Source organism: Acipenser ruthenus, chromosome 7 (assembly GCF_902713425.1).
Source record: "Acipenser ruthenus chromosome 7, fAciRut3.2 maternal haplotype, whole genome shotgun sequence".
Classification (NCBI taxonomy): Eukaryota; Metazoa; Chordata; class Actinopteri; order Acipenseriformes; family Acipenseridae; genus Acipenser; species Acipenser ruthenus.
Genome location: NC_081195.1, coordinates 37,429,601 through 37,450,097, shown reverse-complemented (window position 1 = coordinate 37,450,097; position 20,497 = coordinate 37,429,601). Strand labels below are relative to the sequence as shown.

The 20,497-nt window shown below is 39.7% G+C and overlaps 3 protein-coding genes across 13 annotated transcripts in view; 2 read left to right on the top strand and 1 right to left on the bottom strand.

Annotated features, from left to right (window-relative positions):
* The window catches only part of LOC117415482 (epidermal growth factor receptor kinase substrate 8-like), a 91,024-nt gene extending 77,518 nt beyond the window's left edge, over nucleotides 1-13,506 (bottom strand). For 4 of the 8 annotated variants that reach the window (XM_059026876.1, XM_059026874.1, XM_059026873.1 and 1 more), the window contains exon 1: nucleotides 13,215-13,505. The gene's annotated coding sequence lies outside the window, so the exon portion shown is untranslated. Of the gene's footprint in view, nucleotides 1-6,647; nucleotides 6,667-13,214 lie in introns of those variants that run through there. The other 4 variants (XM_059026885.1, XM_059026882.1, XM_059026883.1 and 1 more) reach the window with 3 other exon arrangements.
* Nucleotides 13,507-14,735: 1,229 nt separating this feature from the next.
* On the top strand, nucleotides 14,736-16,650 carry LOC117972583 (uncharacterized protein C22orf31-like). Its single transcript, XM_059027859.1, has 3 exons — nucleotides 14,736-14,744; nucleotides 15,172-15,321; nucleotides 16,091-16,650. The coding sequence occupies exons 1-3, from the start codon at nucleotides 14,736-14,738 to the stop codon at nucleotides 16,568-16,570; spliced, it is 639 nt and encodes a 212-aa protein (XP_058883842.1). The 3' UTR covers nucleotides 16,571-16,650.
* A 1,160-nt stretch (nucleotides 16,651-17,810) lies between these two features.
* Nucleotides 17,811-20,497, top strand: part of cwf19l1 (CWF19 like cell cycle control factor 1) — a 28,911-nt gene continuing 26,224 nt past the window's right edge. Inside the window, exons 1-3 of one of the 4 annotated variants that reach the window (XM_059026866.1) lie at nucleotides 17,813-17,902; nucleotides 18,086-18,278; nucleotides 20,014-20,098. In XM_059026866.1, coding sequence (XP_058882849.1) covers nucleotides 18,256-18,278; nucleotides 20,014-20,098 — 108 coding nt within the window. In that variant the 5' untranslated portion in view covers nucleotides 17,813-17,902; nucleotides 18,086-18,255. The other 3 variants (XM_059026868.1, XM_059026865.1, XM_059026869.1) reach the window with 3 other exon arrangements.

Genomic DNA, 20,497 nt, shown 5'->3' with positions numbered 1-20,497 from the left:
ACAAGGGGGTAGCGTCACGGCCCAAGCTGTTACAAGCAGGAAAGAGACCCAGAGGCAGTTCAAGCGCATGTAAAACAACAAAATAAACACGGCACGGGGGCCAAAATAAAAGGTTCAACCAAAAGAACCAATCACTTGTAGTGAAGGCTAATGCCCAGCCTACACTTTTAACAAAACAATTAAAAAAATCACAGTACAAACTTTCACCCCCAAACTCCTCCGATACATGTGGCCACTAATTGCCTAATTGGGGAATGGCCGATTTAACCTTCTCTGCTAACCTTACATTCCCCCATACACACACTATTTACACTATTCAACACAGAGTCTAAGAAAAGCAGCGATCACCACAAACCCAAGCAGCTGTTTCTTCACTCAATGGTAAATCAGCCCAATCAGCAGTGACCCTCCCCTGATTGTCAAAGCCTGATTTCTGTGGAGAGCTTGATCCCAGTAATCGAATAATCGGTTCGTGCAGCACTCAGACAATTAATGAATGAACCGTAAAATATGTTGTAGAAATTGACACACACAGATTATTCATTTAAACAAAAGTGCAATCCAGAGGATGTTGGGAATGTCCCCAGTGTCTGTGTTTAGTTTGAAAAAACTTTTTTTCCCCAGTTTGGAAAAATTCATTCTGGTACATTGACCTGTCTAGGGTACCTTACACAGCAGGACTATAAATGCATTGCGGTGTGAAAAGACTGAACTGTCCTAGTGTGCATGGAGTCCTATAGTAACCCTAACTATTGTCGGAGATACAACAAGTGACCAGCATATCACAGGTGTTCAGTCTCCTCCGTTTACAAGACAGTGAATGTGTGCCTGATATCATCCCAGGCCTGCAGTACCATTCTGAAATAATAAGAATAAAAACATCAAGCAGGGATCACAGTATTGAGTCCAGCGTGGTTAACGAGCCGCAGTCTGCAGCAAACAGCATTTCGCTGCGAGTCAGCCTTTTGAAGGGTCAAACTGCTGCCTGCCACCTGCAGCAGGTCTGGTGAGAACTGAAGAGGTTTGTAAAGACCAACAATCAGCAGAACGGAGTCTCGCTCCCTGGCAGGGCCTCCTCTGGGAGTGTGAAAGGTTCTGATAACACAAACAGGAACAGCCAATTGAGCCTCACTGATACCCACTTAATTCCCAGCCTGGTTCCTTTTTAATCATTGACTTCCCTGCGATCTCTGCTTCTGTAGAGAGGTAGACTGGGTAGGGTAGGGTAGGGTAGGGTACCCCCACTGTTTGTAACGTCAAATTCAATCGCTGGTATCCAGACTTCGATGGGTTTAACAAGTAGTAATCTAACAGGAGAGAGAGAGAGTGTGGGGGCTCAGCTTGCCCACAGATTTTGATTATCTCAACAAGAATGTCCTCATAAGGGTTCTCCCCAGGAATTCTGTACAGCCGGGCGGCAGAACATTATAGCCAGGAGCACTTAACAGAAAAGAAATAAACTTGCCTTACCTTAAATATATAATACGACAAAGAATTTGAATAATGTGTTGTCTTTCATTGACTGTATCTGGTTGCTCTTTTTATGTTCTACATTTTTTATTGCTGTTTTTTTATTATGGTAAATTACCATGCTTGTTTAGGCACTCTATGATTTGACTTGGGAAAGATAAAGTAGGTTTATTGGAGTTCACAAAAAAAAACCACGGTAATGTTTTCACTTCCTTTTTAGCTTAATTATTGAGCTTATTGCTTCATTTAAATTGTTTTCTTTATGTTAAGTTTTCAGGGCATTTTGTTAATGCACGTCTATTTTTGTTTTTTGCTGTTCTACATTTTTTGAATGCAATTGTTCATTTTAATCTTTTTCTTTTACACAACAGTACTCACACACGTTTGGTCACCATCATAACTGTTGCATGAAACCAGAGTGTAATAATCCAGCACCTCTGCACTGAAGCATTTGTATGTCAGCTGACAAGTGTTCTGCTGATATCCCATCATGCCTTTCTTCTTAAGGCGTACAGCCTCTATACATGAACCCCCAATATCTCTCACAAGCACCTGGGTACATATTTTTACGATACCAAAACAAAAATAATTACGCTGTTCTTTTTTTTGGTGCATATGTTTAACTATTATGTACTATGTATCACCTTACAGTACAATAATACAACAAAAAAAATAGACAATGATTTATTTTAAATTGATCAAAATGACTGCGAACCTTAAACGAGAGTGGCCTTTATTAATAATACTATGCTTTACAAACGCTGCGATATTTTATTAAATGATTTAAGGCATTTTAGAAACTGCGCCATGAGAGGCTCCGATCTGCAGCACTATACTCTTGTGTGTTTTTGGGGCTTGAATACAGTACATTTACTGACAGTTAACGAGAGCCTATTAGGTGGGAGTTGGGAGGTCAGGGGAGTACAGTACCAGCGAATCAGGAGTGTGTATTGGTTGCTATGGGGCGGGACAAGAAGAGGAGAGACAACGGTAGTTGAGTGTGATGCAGTTGTTTTTCTTAACGAAAAATATTACCTCTGAATATCGGTTTGATTTCTGTTAACTAAAATATATCCTACTCGGTTATTTATTTATTTCTGACTGTAGTTTACCTGCTTGTTTGTAATTTCTCTGTAAGAGAAACCGAAACTAAATCTTCTCATAGGTAGTAAGCAAGTTTATATATATATATATATATATATATATATATATATATATATATAAAAAATTGTACAGGACTGAGTAAAATTCCAATTGAATAAAAAACAAAACAACTAAACCCCCTACAAGAAGATGGGTAATTGTATGTGATAATGTGATATGTGATATCTGTATAATGTACAATGGGATATCTTGTAACAACTGTAAGTCATTCTTAGCATCTGCTAAGAAATAAAATAATAATATCTTCAGCTTTCGGATAGCGCTTAGAGTGACCGGCAAAGCTCTAAGTTCCAAGTTTTCACTATCCAAGCTGACGACGAGGTAAACAGACATCCCTTGTTTTATCCCCTGCTGTGTTGGCACTGAACTCTGCTGGGAAAAAAAGGGACGTGATGGACTGCTGTGCTGTAAGGAGTTCATCTTGGGTTGTCTGTCGGGACTGTACCATAAAATAACATTTGCTTGCTAAGGTGGGTGTACATTAGTTTGTATTACATGCTGGATTGAGGTTGCAGTCTCTTCTGGGGTGTCATGTACAGAGGCAGAGTTGCGCGTTTCTTTATTTTTTGAGCAGGGGTAGAAAAAAAATACCTTTACGTTTCTTTATGGAGAGTGGCGTTTATTCGAGGTCAGAGTCTATTAAAAAGCTGATATCTGAGTGAGGTGTTAATTCGAGGGCAGCGTTAATTCGAAGTAATACGGTATTTTTTAATAAAGTAGCTGGCGAAAATACAGTATTTGGCGGTGGATTGTGCAGATCACCAGCTCAGTTTGAAAACCCTGCCACTATTTGTCATTATTTTTGCTTTGCTAAAAAAATAGCTGATTTATTTTCAGTCATTTTAACGTTTTAGCCTCTCGAAGTGCTTAACATACAAAACCCGCCCCCTCTGATTGGTTAAATGTTGTGTCAAGACGCAACACAGCGGTCATGTGGTTCCAAGATTTTTTTTCACCCAGCAACGCACAAGTGATCTCGTCTGCTAGAAGCGCAATGAATCCTTATTGTTAAAGGCACAGTAGCATCTGCAAGACGGGCAGATCGGATTTTTTCAGCCGGGCAGACCGCCCACCAGAAAAAGCCTGGGGAGAACCCTGCTCATGTCAGCCTCTACACACCCTGTGATTAGAACACAATATACACTTTGTGCTAAACCCAGTCCTTGGCAAGTTTCGTGGCATTTGGACAACACCTCTGAAGTCTACCTACGGTTCTCCCACTTCCACTACAGCTGTGGCCAAAAGATTAGAACCACCTAGAATTTTAGGATTGAGACAATTTAAAAAAAAAACAAAAAAACACACCACACACACTACAAAATGTCATCGTAAAAGTCTACCACAAGCCGTAATAGTAGTACAGTATTTCATGTGAGATTTCAAAACATTTTTCAATTCAGTCAGTTTTTCGTGAAGTATATGGAAAACTACAAAGCGGTGTGTAATTCAATAAGTTAATGTAACATTATTCAGCAGGTTTCATTCAACTTTCAATTAGGGGTGCTTTTGTATGGGCTTGTGGGGTCCAAAAAACAAAAAAAAACAAAAAAGAAAATGAAGCTTTTTAACCCCACATATTAAATACAAATAAAAAATAAAATTCTCAAGGCTATTTCGTTCACCTCTGCAGGCCTGGGTTTGAACCCGGACCTGCAACTCAACAGCCCCTGTTGGAAGCCCAGAACTGAATGGACTGTGATCTGGCCTGTGGAGCGCTCACAGAAACTGCAGGGATGGAAATAAGACTTCTAGGTATCTATACACTGTGGTTAAATCAAGCTTGTAGTAAAACCTGGAATGGGTGAAACTGCTGTGCAACAGGAGTCTTATTAACATCTCTGAACTCTATGGCAGTCCTTGACTGGGACTGTCTATAATCGTATTGGCTTAGTTACAATTAAAAAAAACAACTCTTAAAACAGCTGTGCTTGTGTGAACACTAGAAAACCTGCGCTTCATCCATTATTTAGCAGAAACCACAATCCCTGATAATACGATTTAGCATAATGTAGTTTTCTAAGTGGTTAGGGGAGCTATTTCTCACCGCCTCTTTTCAGTGCGAGTCTGTCATAGAAAGAGTGGAAGAGAAAATATACTCTCAAATTGATTAGAGGCAGCCACCGAACACCTTTTAAACACATTGTAACTCATTAAATCTCCATAAAAAAAACTGACGAAAAGTTGATATTAACATATTGAACCTGTTAATGTAGATTCTGTTGTGGTTTAACTGTTGAGAATGCTTTGTTCACATTCTGAGTAGGAGCCCTGTATGAACTCAGCCACAACAGAAGTGTAGTTGCTGCTACTGTGGTAGGTTCCAATGAGGATGTGAATTATAATATACTTCAGTGGTTGCAGGATGGTGCGCTGCAAGATGAGACAGGACTGCATTTATGAATTGCTGTCTGTGCTGTTGTTAGATTAGACTTGACTATTAAGAAATAAGCATTGGGCGGAAGGCACAGAATAGTCTTCCTCTAAAGGTCATCTGTGTTGTAGTTTATTAACCTTTAACTGGCTGAATAGTCAGAAAAGGGTGTTAAAGGGGATTCCAAATTAAATCACATAGTTAGGGCTGCATTTCACTGTAAAAAATTGCTTATTTCACGATCTAAAAATAGGTATTCCAAGATATTTCACGATTAAAGCAGAAAAAAATATCCCATTCAAAAGGGATCACTTTCTCCATACAACAAATGGTCCTAAATATTTAAATGCTTACATGAAAAACAATAAACGCTAAATTGTAGAATATTTTATTTTTTAACTCCACCGTTTATAGACATTTTATTTTTCACCCGTAAATTATCAAACAAAATAAAAACAATGTGAAAACAGCAACAGACACATGAAATGTCCCCTTCTTGTACAGAACAGAGCGATCTTTAGCAGAAATATTTCCTATTTTGATGCAGCTGGTGTGTGTTCCATTGAAGACATTTTAAAGACATGGTGCAGCTCTATGCAATGTGTGTTCAATCATTTACTGGAAGCAAACTAAACCGGCTGCCAGGTTCCTGAATGCAGAGTAACAGGGAGTGCGTCAATAAGGCAAACGTTTGTGGTATTTATTTCTAAGTGACAAAAAATATGTGTATTTACACTACTCTTTCAGAATTGGCAATGGGTACATTTTGCACAAATTGTGAAATCAGTGAAAACAATACAGCCTTACATACAGTACTCAAGAGCAACAGATTTCCAGAGCTCGAATGCTAGTCCAATGAGTGTAAAATATCTTGTGATACTCTTTTTCTAATTATGCTAGCAGGAGCAATAGGCTGCAATATATAAAACTACTGGAAACAGATACTAAGGGCAGGAAATAAAGTAAGCCTGTGTGGAGGCGAATGACATTCTGAACTCTCTCAGCGTTGCTGAGTAACATTTTGATGATACTGAAGTCAAACCACATCAACACCCTCATCTAGCCAAATTCACCTTTAATTGGTAATGCTAATTATCAACACACATGTCCCAGGCACCAGATCACAGGAGAGACATCAGTCTGTTTGTCTGCATGTCAGTCTGTTCACTAGAGCGGCACGAACAGATTGTTCAATTATTCAGATCAAGCTCTTCACAGGTGAGGGTCATTAGTGTTGATTCAAGTGAAACGAGTGAAGAAACAGCTGCTTGGGTTTGTGTGGATGGCTGTTCTCCACAGTGTCGAAAAGAAAGGCAGCGATCATCACAAACCCCAGCAGCTGTTTCTTCCCTCGTTTCACTCTGAATGGTAAATCAGCCCGATCAGCAGTGACCCTCTCGATTGTCTGTGTCTGATTCTTTGTGGAGAGCTCGATCCCAATAAATCGAGTAATGGGTTCATGCAGCACTGCTGTTCATGTGTCTGTGGAATTCATTTTAATATCTGCTTAATGGAACCCGCCCCTCACTGCTGTATAAAAACCCCTTGAAAGTAAAATACAGGTCAGAACTCAGCAGCTCTGCAATAACTGTTTGTGAAGATATTTTTTCTAATAAACTGCTCCCCGGGGGGGAAGCATTACCTCCACTGAGGAATGTGCCACTTCATTTGAATCGGCTCAGCAAGTGGAGTGTGACTGCCGGACCTCCACACCACAAGGGACTAGGGGCTCCATGTAGACAAGCATGCTCTCGACTGGCCCTTCCAGCACGGAGCGCACTGGAGCAGCAGCAGCAGCAGCAGATCCGACACGAGAGCACAGCAGTGCAGCCACCCTGAAGGTCCAGTCATACAGAGAGCTCTGTGACGGGTCACAGAAAACATGATCGCTGCTATGAATTCAGTGCATCAGTAACTTCAGAGAGTGAGAGAGACTGGCAAACACAGGGATACACAGAAAGACAGTCAGATGGACAGACAATCATTCGGTAACACTTGAAAAATAATGGCCGCAAATTCCTAATGAATTCCAGCTGAATCCCAAAGGAATACCACCTGAATAAGCCTTACGCACTTCCTCAGAGTTCTGAAAGAATTTACTTTGAATTCAGCCCTGTTAATTCATCAAGATTTAAAAACATTTCATACCCTCTTACTCGCCTGCCAGGGGGCTGGAAGAAGTGTTCATTCATGCATGAATGCAGACAGAATTAATTCTGAATTTGCAGCCATTATTTTGAAGTGTTACCAAAAATATCAGGAATGGAAATAAGGCTCCCATTGTATAGCAGTTTGATTAATTCCTGGTTTTACTAGGAGTCCAATAAGACACGCCAGAGCTTGTTACACATACACAGTTGCTAATCAAGCTTGTATAAAAACCTAGAATGGGTGAAACTGCTATGCAATAGGAGTCTTAACCCAATCACTGCAAATATGAACCCTGAGATTAACATGTTAAGTGCTCACTGCTACAGTACAGTGCAGCTGCAGCTTCTTATTCTCGGAGATACAGAAACAGAAGAGGAACGGTTTATTTGTGTGGTCTTTCATATTGTTTTATATGGACTAAGCATACAAACTTACAGTTTCTTATTAGATGTAACATTATCCCTGCCCCACCTCTGCTCTGAAGATTTGGTTCTGATAATGATACCTTGTGCCTAACCACTTCCTGTGCTGTAGGTCAGAGTCACTCCAATGGACCAATAGCAAATCAGAGTTTCAGAACAGGAAGTATTTATGTACGGAGAAAGTTACTTATTTTAAACTATCTTCATTGCTGATTATACATACAGATGAGTCCAGTTTTCAGCTTTGCCCAACACCTGGTCGTCTAATGGTTAGATGGAGACCTGGAGAGGCCTACAAGCCACAGTGTCTCGCACCCACTGTGAAATGTGGTGGAGGATCGGTGATGATTCAGCAAGGCTGGAATCGGGCAGATTTGTCTTTGTGAAGGACGCATGAATCAAGCCAAGTACAAGGTTGTCCTGGAAGAAAACTTGCTTCCTTCTGCTCTGACAATGTTCCCCAACTCTGAGGATTGGTTTTTCCAGCAGGACAATGCTCCATGCCACATAGCCAGGTCAATCAAGGTGTGGATGGAGGACCTCCAGATCAAGATCCTGTCATGGCCAGCCCAATCTTCAGACCTGAACCCCATTGAAAACCTCTGGAATGTGATCAAGAGGAAGATGGATGGTCACAAGCCATCAAACAAAGCCGAGCTGCTTGAATTTTTGCGCCAGGAGTGGCATAAAGTCACCCAACATCAATGTGAAAGACTGGTGGAGAGCATGCCAAGACGCATGAAAGCTGTGCTTGAAAATCAGGGTTATTCCACCAAATATTGATTTTTGGACTCTTCCTAAGTTAAAACATTAGTATTGTGTTGTTTAAAAATGAATATGAACTTATTTTCTTTGCATTATTCGAGGTCCGACAACACTGCATCTTTTTTGTTATTTTGACCAGTTGTCATTTTCTGCAAATAAATGCTCTAAATGACAATATTTTTATTTGGAATTTGGGCGAAATGTTGTCAGTAGTTTATAGAATAAAACAAAAATGTTCATTTTACCCAAACACATACCTATAAATAGTAAAACCAGAGAAACTGATAATTTTGCAGTGGTCTCAATTTTTACCAGAGCTGTGTGTATATATATATATATATATATATATATATATATATATATATATATATATATATATATATACACACATATACACATATACACACACACACAATATAGAATAAAGAAATAAATGGATAAATAAATACCACAATGTCTGAATGTTTAAATATAAAGGAATAGTTGATTGTTAACTGTATAGTAAACAATATCACAAACACATGAATAGATTTAAATAGACATAAGTGAGTGTGGTTACCATGACCAAAAGCCTAGAAGTACCTCCACTGTTTGTTTTCAAACACACTTTTCCTTGACAAGGGTGTGTTAAGTATGCAGAAACGTTGGGAAGTTGTTTTTCGCTCAAAAGAGCCGTCAGCAGTAAAAAGGCACAGGAAAGTGGGGTTGTGATAGTAATGTTGCCAAGAAAGGGTTTTAAAACCTTGCTAATTACTCGCTTTTTCATATATTGCATGTACAAAATTGTTGGTAGATAAAATGGTAGCCATTTCAGCCCAGAGATGATAGACAGAGAAGGAGATGTGATACATTTTATTGGACTAACTAAATTAATTATTTTATATACATAATTAAAACTGTTACCATTGAAAGTGATGGGGTCAAGTAATTGCATCTAAAGGATAGCTGGTTAAGAATCACAATTGATTCCCTCCTTTAAGGGTACAGGACTCGACCAGTTCCAACACACTGTACATAAACATTCAAGGTGACCCCCAGGCTAGACTAAACTGGGTAAGATTGGATTTCATCGCTGCTGTGTGTGTTCCCTCGCAGAACTGAACTCAGCATGAGTTTGTAGAACCGGTTTAGTCTAGAAAGAGAATGAGTTAGCAGCCAGCAACACGAGCCCTGCCCTCACAGACAGGAAGCGGGACAAAGGGGTCGGCTGGGTTAGAATACTGCAACAAAAAAACAACGAGCCAGGGCAGAAATAGAAAACAATAAAAAAGGTTAGAAATCAGATACAAGGCTGGAGGGAAGACTGACTTCCATCCTCATCAGCCACAGATTCAGCCAAGAAATGCAAATCTCTGCAGATTTCAACATCACCAAGTGTGGTGAATTAAAAGACAGCTGTAAACAGTTTAGCCGTGTCTCCTGGGACAGCTGAATTTCTTTAGATAGCGCAGGCCAATATTTTAAACTGGCTCTTGAGAGTGCTCCTGAACAAAAACAAAGTATCCCCTGTGGCACACACTCATGTTGCAGCAATTGCCAAACCCTTTCCATTTCGACTAGCTGACGATATTCATTGGAATGCGTAGAAATGGCCCCCAAATGGGTGATTTTTGACAACGTTTTATATCGGATATCAAGCTGATGTTCACAGTATTTTCTCACTAAAGAAAACAGTATCCATTTATTTCCCTGTAGAATCATAATAAAACAAATGTATGTACCCAATTCAAAAAGGCAGAACCTTAAAAGTGCTTGGCCGCCATCATCCAGACAAAGTCACATTATGCTAACTTTGGAGCCATACTGGCTTGACGGTCAAGGGCACAGTTATATAACACTGCAAGTATGAAGACTGTCTGAAATGGTGCAGAGCCCACCCCCCCTATAACAGATGATAAATACTATGCTACTCAATAGATCGTTAATGTAAGCGTGCGTCAAAGAAGGTCAGAATAAAATACTACTGGCCTCTATACTATGTTCATTATGCCAAATTAACAGTGAAAGTTTATAATGTGAGGGCCCAGTTAATTATTGCACAGGTGCTCACAACATGCTTTGCATGAAAGAAAAAACGGATGCTCCAGTAAACACCCGGTCTCTAACTCAAACCTCAACTTGAAAAAGTAACTCCTAGCACCGAGGCTAGGAATATTTCTCACAGTATTGCTAAGCAAACTGTTTCAACAGTAATCTCCCAAGGATAGGAAGAGCAGCTCAATAGAAGAAGCGCTTGGCATCAGGGTCTGAAATACTTTACAGGAAAGAACACCAATAGCCTTTTTACTTATAAATAGCACATCACTCACTTATTTACATGGTCAACTTAGATTTTTACATAAACTGCAGGTTTTAACCCTTTAAGGTACAAGAGACATGTGCCCCACAAATAAAAATGATGCCCACTTTCTTATTTTTTGCAATGAGGTGCACGAAACATGCTTTCAAATTTACTGACAGGCTGAATCTTGTGAACCTCTGTATACTCGAAGAGACCATTTGAACTACCGCTCAATTCCTTGTGCCTCTGAAGGGGTGAACAGGCTGCTAAATAGCAACGTCAGGCTGAGAGGTTTCTGTCTTGATTTCCCTCAGGGTGAAATTTATGAAGAACTTCAATTAACCCACTTGTCTACTTTAGAACAGCGCCTTTACAGAGCGCAGACCGTTTACGATTCTTGCCGAGTTGCTAATTCGGTTGAAGTCAAAAACCTTGCAAAAGGGCTTTTTATTTGAAAAAAAAAGTTATTTCTATAAATATATTGATTACAGTGCTCATTTGGAGTTGTGTGAAAATGCAACACACACTGTTGCATTTTCATACAACTGTCCTTGCAGTTCCTGTCCTTCACATTCCTACCTTGAGAAAGCAAAGGTGTTCAAGCCAAGCATAAATGCTTTTCAAAAAGTGCAGCTATCATGGTTTTTGTAGCACTTTTAGTTCACTCAGCTTACTGGTAAAACTACACAGGCTGTCGATAGGGTGGTGGGCCACTGCAGGCAGCAAAGACAGCACTGACTCAACAGGACCAGTGTGCAATGTGTTTGAACTGCTAAGGAGGAATACGATCAATGATTACCAGCCTCTTATTCCTTCAAAGATGTTGGGGTTGGGAATCTGTAGATGTGACCTTGCTTTGTGAACCAAATAGACTACAACTTTCAGCTGTCTATATACTCCCTCGTTGAACTCACTCAAAAGTACCTAATTTTGTTAACGGCTTTGAAAAGGACAAATGTTGCTTTAAGTGAGTCAACAGGCAACAAAAAAAAATGCCCAAAGCAGTGTCATAGTCTACCCTGGTAAAACATTAACTGCTATGCATCCCTGTTGCAGTTTAAATTCAGTTTCAACATCCTAAAGTCCTGTTAGCTTTTAGAAGGTGTCTACCTGCAGGGTAACGATCACTGTACTCGGAAACACGGTGTGCTCTGTGCACCCGCACAGGAAGACTAGCCGCTTGCTTTAGAGTCTGCTTTTCAGCAGCAGGACTCTGAACAAAACGGTTGATCTGCTCTTCTATCAGTGATGGAAAGGAGACTCCCATTGCATAGCAGTCTGATCCATTCCTGGTTTTACAATGAGTTTAGTAAGACACCCCTGAGCTATACACACTGTGGCTTATCAAGCTGGTAGTAAAACCTGGAATGGGTGAAACCGCCATGCAATAGGAGTCCCATCCCTGTCTATTCTCACTGTATTGTACCCTCACAGCCTCAAGCTTTGATTCAGCTCTGGCAGCAAAACAGAAAAGGGGTTACTGAAAAGGTTTTACAAAAACACAGACACAAAGGGCTTGTATTTTCAACATTGTTTACAACCCTCAAACATGCAGAAAGTCATTTAATACCAAATAAGGGGTTACGTCTGCTTACCTAATTGTGCTGATCAACAAGCCTCCTCCTATACACATTCAAACAATGAAGACCCCATGCAGTGCATATTGCACATATCAACACATTCACTAACAAACCACGACAGGAGGGCTGTCAAAACGTGCAGTTAATTTTGTTAATTGGTATATTATTCTAGCCAGCAGCCCAAATACCAGGCAGGGGTTCCCGTTCGACACAAAGAACGCCTAACATCTCGAGAAACGACTGCAGTTAGTCCAAATTATTATTATTTTTGTGAATACGGATTTTAATTAATTTAAAACGTTTTTATGTAAGCTTAAATGTCGGGGTGGCAGTTAGTGAAAGGTGGCTGTTGTATTAAGGCTTTTATGGTAACCGTAGATGCCAAGCCGTAGCACACCACAGTACTGTCTGTATCCAGGTGTGGCACTCAGATCCGAGCACATTACAATGCAGGTGAAAACAATCCCAGAGGAACACTTTTTAGCAAAGTATTATATATATATATATTTTTTTTTTTAAAACACGTTTAAATGTCTGCACATAAAAAGAATTAATATTTAGAGCGCACGGTTGTAATATTAATAACACCAGACTAGCAGCAGCCCGACACAACAGTGAAATGTCGTGAAACCCGGATAATATTCTGTTAGAATAAATAAAATTGTATCAGTCACAGTGGCTTCTTCCGTTCTTATTTATTAGAATAACACCAAGATAAAAAAAAAATTGTTGTTGTTTATACTGTCTTAAAAACAAATAGCTAAGCCATTTCTCAATGATTCTACGTTGCATAAATACAAGTTTAAAGCGTTTAAAAGGTAACATGGTGTCCACTCTACTTAAAACTGAGCATGGAACAAATTTATATATACATACATACACACACACACACACACACTGTATAATCCTAAAACGGTAACTTAAGTCAAATCAAGGATACATATACCTCCGGTGTTTCTAAGATTTCGACGCAAACTATACAATTAAAAATGAAAACAAACGCAACTTACCTAAGACGCCCGTTGAACAAAAACCACACCACTTTTCGTCCTGTGGTTACGGTATGGCACTACTAGTCATTTTGCATGAAGAAAGCGTGCATTGAACTGCAAACCTTGTTCAAACCAAAGTAGGAAGTTTCTCACCAGTTCTGTATCCACCTCCACCACGGGAAAAAAACTAAAGTTGCTAATAATTTTGGGAAACAGGTAAAGTATATGTAAGCAAATAACCACGTACAGCTAACCCGTGTGCACTACCTTCCCTGGCGCTCTCTCTCTCTCCAATGCTGATATTTTTGTTACGGCTCGTTATTCCAAATGGCCCGACTCACCTCTCCTGTTTCTCCGCAGACAACAGCGCCCTCTACACCCTGTCTACCGCTTCACAACAGCCTTTATTTTAAAATCTGACAAGGGTTGCCAAGTAGGAACACTGACTAGGACCAGGATCATGTACGTTGGAATTGTTCTTTTTTTGTTTGTTTGTTTGTTTTGTGAGTGTTTTTAAGTGTTTTTGTCATTTGTGTTAAATGATTTGTCTGCTTTTGCCATTGGTTTTATAATGTTATTTGATTGCTGCCTTCTCCTGCCAAGAACCCCTTGTAGGAGGCATCTTAAGAAAGAACATAAGAAAGTTTACAAACGAGAGGAGGCCATTCGGCCCATCTTGCTCGTTTGGTTGTTAGTAGCTTATTAATCCCAGAATCTCATCAAGCAGCTTCTTGAAGGATCCCATGGTGTCAGCTTCAACAACATTACTGGGGAGTTGATTCCAGACCCTCACAATTCAGGTCTTGTTGACGGTCCTGTTTGTGTACATTCCCGGAGGTGGTTTAAGGTACAGGGGGCCCAGACCGCACCTCATTAAAAATGCTCACTGCCCTGCCATGCGCAGCGCACAGGCTAGCAACACTACAATGAACACAAAACAGGAACACTGTTTAATTAAACAGGGTGCATTACGCTTTCAGAAATACAACGGTGCTTTAATATTGAGATGTTATACCTTAAATAATACATAGAAGAGAAGAATACTTCAAGCAAGCATATTGTAAGATTAGACGATCTTAGAGCTTACTTTAATGCATTGAGGTTTAAAACTCCCTTTGTTTAGGATACGGTGTTAACCACAGTGAAAGTTATGAAAGATGGTAACAGTGACACGCCTCATTTATTTACAAAACAGCAGATGATATGAATTATATAAACTGGCTTCTTTGCTACCTGGACTTGAGAAACCATGTGATACTGTGAATACAAACAAATGCGGTGTTTTTTTATGTGTTGATAAGTCTGTGATGGGGCTTTGCCTACGCGTCGATGACACTGTTGCAAAATATGATTGCACAGTTCAAGACTCCCCATTGTTACCATGTTCTAGACTGTTGTTTGCATCATTGTGTTCTAGAGTTTTAATGTTGGTCTTTAGTAACTGGCATACACATTAAGATCATTCCCAGCGATAGCAGGGGAGAGGGCAGCAGCTTTAAATTGTTTTACCGGTAAAAACAGATATTCAGTTCAGAAATAATGGAGACGGTAAGAGGTTTAATATTCATGTAGACTTCAACAGATTCTTTATTAAACACAATAAATTAATACAATATTGCGTTACATAAACATAGCTTGTGTTAGCGATGTACAGATAAATATCTTTAGAAAATAAATGATTAACTAAAAAGATATCATGAGATATGAACATGCAAGAAAATGAACATCTTAGACAGCATTTTAGACAAGTCTTCATGTTAATGTTTGTTGCTTAAAGTAATGGAGTAACACAATTAGATACAAGATGCATTTGGTATTTTGTTAGCTTGTATGGTTATAATGACTTGTTTTCAGAAAGGAGAAAATTATATTTAAAAATAAACAACTCAAGATTGGGCTAATGGCTATTTGGAGGAGGTAGCTCTTTGAGTGTCTAGCCCTGTATTTATTGTGAGGGTTCTAGTTTGTGTTTCAGAAAGAACGCTTCTGGCAGCATGGAGAGGAGGGGGACCGGGCCAGGGCAGCTCCCCAAATCTGCAGCCAGCTGTCGGTGTCCCGGGACAGTCGAGGGGAGGGTGCTCTAGAGGAGGCGGGAGATTCACCCTCCGTCCTAGTGTCTGTAGAGGTAACTACTGGATGTCCCAGTTTTAGCTAAAGAATGTTCATCCAATTGTGATGAATCTTATGATGTGGCCCTGTTCTAACTCCATGGAAACAGCAGAACAATACATGATGTCACTGTTCCTATAGCTATGGGTGGAATAAAATGACATCACAATGCAGTGACAGCACTGCTTGGTATGTTTATAACACTTGATTGACAACTACTTAGAGATAACTAGCAGATTCAGTGAATGGCACATAACAGTATTTCAAACGGATACAATCTGATACAAAGTGGAGTTTTTGTTTACCTTGGTATTTTCATTATTATTTATTTATTTCTTAGCAGACGCCCTTATCCAGGGCGACTTACAATTGTTACAAGATATCACATTATTTTTACATACAATTACTCATTTATACAGTTGGGTTTTTACTGGAGCAATCTAGGTAAAGCACCTTGCTTAAGGGTACTGCAGCAGTGTTCTTGTTGAACCCACAACCCTCTGGTCAAGAGTCCAGAGCCCTAACCACTACTCCACACTGCTGCCCAGTATTTTTACAGTTTTCCCATGCTTTTCCTGTGGTTTGCCATACCTCACTATTCTTTATAATGCTTACCTATGCTTTGCCATGGTCAACTTTTCCAAGATGTCATTACCTTTTACAGAGACATTAGAAAAAAGGGCAATGTCTTTATAATATGTTTTTATGGAGCACAGCTAGCAGAGCTTGAAGTTAAGGGCGCCCCCTAGTGTTGGCAATAACCAGTGCTGTGTCTCTTGTCCCAGGTGGAGGAGAGGCGCAGGAAGAAAGTGGAGCAGCGGAGGGAGCTGGAACGAGAGACTGGGGACCTAGAGGAACGCTGCATTAGAAATGCTGCCGTCATTCCGGACCTCAGGCCCACAGAGGAAGCCCTGAGCTCTGCAAACCCCCGGAGACTTGAAACGAAACCACTCTGGATCCACGGGCGCAGCGTGGTGGAGTATCGCAGGGTCTACAGCGCCGTCGTGGAGCCCATGCTGAAGAACTCATTAGGGAACCCCAGAGGGTACAGCCTGGAGCTGGGCCGACAGATCAAGCAGAGGCTGTGGGAGGCGCTGAGCTGCCCCACGCTGCAAGAAGTGTTTCACCCAGATGGGCGCGTAGAGGTCTGGGACAGCTTCGCACCGGTGGGGCGCAAGAGGAGCGCCCCCCAAATCAGCAGAGAGGCCCCGCCCAGCACCTCCTGCGACTCCAACCAGACAGCGGTCAAAATAGCAAAGCAATAGAGCTGTGCACACCGTGCGTGTCCATGTTTCTAGCATTTATTTTATTTTTATACGCAACAAATAAACATTCCTGGATATTATTCGTTTCATACTGTGTTTTGTTTTATTTTTTTTCTAAGCATTTTTTTTCTTCTTCACAAATTTCAAATTCAAACTGATTATACAAATATTGACTGAACTTGAGCCTAATAGTGCAAAACTCTTACCCCAGGCTTGAAAAAAAAATGACTATTGAGAGTGACCATTGGCCAGTTTGTGAGCAATAAAACAGGTTTAATATACATATATAAAAAAGAGTTTGACCCAAAGTAATATATGTTCCCGGTGAAGTTTCCTAACTTGACCTTTCTGTAAACCAACTGATTCAAATTGAGTGTCGCCGTGGTTACGGAACTCTGGTCAGTTTGAATTGTAACTGGAGTTTTAACAGATCTGTGTAACTGCTCAGCTCAGCAGCGGCTTACCTTAACAGCAAAGCAAACGGGTCTTAGACTTTTTATTATGTAGAGTTTCAACCATTACAAAGCTATAGTTCACATTTCTGCGCATTATCTGTGATTTGAGGACAGCAAAAGCAGTTGAAAGACTACACTCCCTCTTGCTATTTAATTATACAGCAATTTCTGGTTTAAAAGAGTGATACTGATATCAAGGCTTTAAATTTCTTACCTGTAATGATCTGAACACCCCTGCCATTGATTCCTGGGACTTTTATATGGGCTGCAGTGAAAGTGGTAAACTCTGGGTGCACCCACTTATGCACGATATACAGTAATTAACCTCCCTTTTTGATTATTTCAAAATAAAATGATGTATAATGTCCACTCATGTGTTCAAAAAGTTAGGAAAAGTCAAGATGAAATAGTTGTATTAATTGTAACATTAATTATACTGGAACTACTGTCCGGTAAAATAGACACAGAGGATAATAGGAGGGTTAAAAAACAAACAAACAAAAAAAAAACAATAACACTTTTCTATAGGGAACAATTGTGTAAAGGAGTATTACCCTGTGGTTTACACTCCATTTTATAACATTGTACTACTACCTTTAATAACAATGCTACTGGCCCTCGTTTTTAATGTGCCGAGAAACTTTACAACTATTTCAAATTTAACGCTACAGACAAACCGCTGCATCCTGGTACCTTTGCTGTAAGTCACCTGCTCTTACAGCGAGAAAAGCACAACATGGCTTAATGCCAGCGCTCCTTTATAAATATATCAGTACCCACATATTTAATGTCATTTGATCTCCATTGCGGCGTTTACCGTAGGAGCTTTGAAAGCAGTGACGTAAAAATATATTACGCTTATTTGCGAAATAATACGGTATGTTGTGTACGTTCTTTTAAACTTTCCGGATAAAAAAAACTAACATGCTCGCAACTCACTTTAAGAAATATTATTCAATTAAATGATACGGTAACGGTTGAATTATTGTTTAGACAGCTTAGTATACACGGTAAACATTTACAATAAAAAACGTTTTATTTTTATTTTTTTATACCATAGTATTTTATTGTAACTGTGCAAGTGGAGGACGGGTTATTGAGCGACACAGGAGGAAGCTACTTTTCAGTCTCGGAAGATTTGAAACAGACTCAATTTTACTAACAAACGAAGATAATCAAAACATCAGCTGTAAAATCGTCTTATAACGTGCATTTGGAACAAGGAGAAATATGGCCGACAAACCTTTGAGAGTGTGAGTTTTTATTTTTTAATGCCGTTATTAATTTTACAACACGTGGTATTTTCTTGTTATCCTTGGCTTGTGCGAGTGTTTGTTGCCTTTTTAAGTGCAAACCTCTACCGTGTGTTATAATTGACTGGAATCACATCTTGCTCGGGTAAAGTCGGTTTCAGTCCAGGTTAACCCCTGGTACAATGATTTGAGCGGTTGTTAAAACGAGTTCTTCTTTTAAAAAGTATCGGACAATTTGGATGACCAGATCCAACCTGTCAGTACATTTTAAACCCTGTTTCGTTCACCTCATTGCAAAAATAAGAAAGTTAGCCTATTTGTGGGACACATGTCCCTAAAAAAGGATGAAGTAGTAGTGCCATTGATCTGTGCCAACTTTTTACGCTGTGGAATACAAAACTTGAACTAGTTATTTAAATTACTATATAATAAAATTATATATATATATTTTTAAAAAATGAATGGAAAAAAACCCGTCTTGTTTTGTTGCCGTAATCTTTTTCAAATTACAAAACGGTAAAGATCACGTCAGTCTGCACCGATTGAGATTTAGCCGTGCGTCCACGTTTACTTCGAGGAGATAACCAGGCGGTAGTAATAATTAGTCTAACCTGATTTTATTTTAATTGGGTACTCCGTTGAGTGTAAAATGTCATGTGGCCGTAAATTTATGGGGCCGGTTTTTAAAAATGTTGGTAATCGGATTTCCGCGTTTTATCTGGATTACATTGTGAAATTGGGTTTTTCAAAAAATCTAAATGCGATCGGGATTACTGTGATATGGATTTCATTCTGTTATCCGATCGAATGTTGCAATTGGGTTTTTTGTAATTTAAAGAGGAGATCAGGATTACTTTGATCCAAAATACCAGGATATTTGTGATCCTACTGCGGAGGTGGATTTAGCTTTTAAATGATCATAGAACATCGATATTTTGTTTGAAATGTCATAGCAAACACACGCTATATGTCCAAGTGTTATAATATAATATTTACATATTTAAGTTTTGTATCCATGCAAGCAAAAAGGAAAACAGGTATTTAGTGGTATAGTTTTAAATCTTTTTTATATACGTGATGTTTATTTATTTTTAAATGCGTGTTTGTGTGCTATGTGGGGGAAATTACATATTTGTTTCACATTACATATATTAATGTGTACGTCAAAATAAATGGTCAAGTATTTAATGGAGGATCCTTGTAGAAGCAGTTCTTAACAATGGCTTCCCTCACTGCCAATCCACCAAGACGGTCCTCCACCCCCACAGCTGAAGATTCATTAGCCTTTCCATCTAGATCTGGTACCCATGACAGCTCACAAGAAAGAGACGCCTGTATCTCACTGCACCAGCAGGAGAAGACGATATAAGACTTCAGTTCAAAAAGAGACTGAACGGGCACAAATTGAAATACATCTGGCGGAGGAGAACATTCGACTGACAAAACTGAGACAAGTTGAGGCAAAACTTCACATATGCCTCCTCAAAGCTCGTCTGAGATGCAGGACTCCCGACAGCAGGGATGGGAATAAGACTCCCATTGCATAGCAGTTTGATCCATTCCTGGTTTTGGTCTTGAGTTTAATAAGACACACCTGAGCTTGTTACCTATTCACTGTGGTTAATCAAGTTCGTAGTAAGACCTGGAATGGGAGAAACTGCTGTGAATTGAACCTGATTTGCAGTACTACTGTATCATGAGAGTTTAAATGTTGGTCCTTGTTTTATGTTTTCAGATTGGCGTGTGGTGATGTTGAGGGAAGAATCAATGTCTTATACAACAGAGTGAGGGCTGTCCAGAAAAAAAGCGGGCAATTCGACGTACGTATTTGAGCACCCTGTAGTCATTTAAGAAACGCATTGCTTTACCTTCGCAATGCTTGTTTTGTCTTCCAACAAGTCGTTCACTTCCATCAGAGCACCTGCACTACTGCAGGAGGGAGCGTGATCAGAGTACACAAGCACTGTGATGCTCATAAGAGAAGGTTTCTTTCTCCATGTGAATGCTCTCGAGTAAAGCTGAGGGAACACAGACTTGGTTTCGGGAGACTAGGTTCAAGGCCACTGCACGGCAGACCAGAGGGGACTTGGGGTTTGATATTATTTATTATTTATTTCTTAGCAGACGCCCTTATCCAGGGCGACTTACAATTGTTACAAGATATCACATTATACATTATTTCACATTATACGGATATCACATTATTTTTTTACATACAA

Coding starts and splice junctions, on each gene's coding strand:
- LOC117972583 (XM_059027859.1), top strand. Junction 15,322..16,090: donor CCGTCCTAGTGTCTGTAGAG/GTAACTACTGGA, acceptor CTCTTGTCCCAG/GTGGAGGAGAGGCGCAGGAA.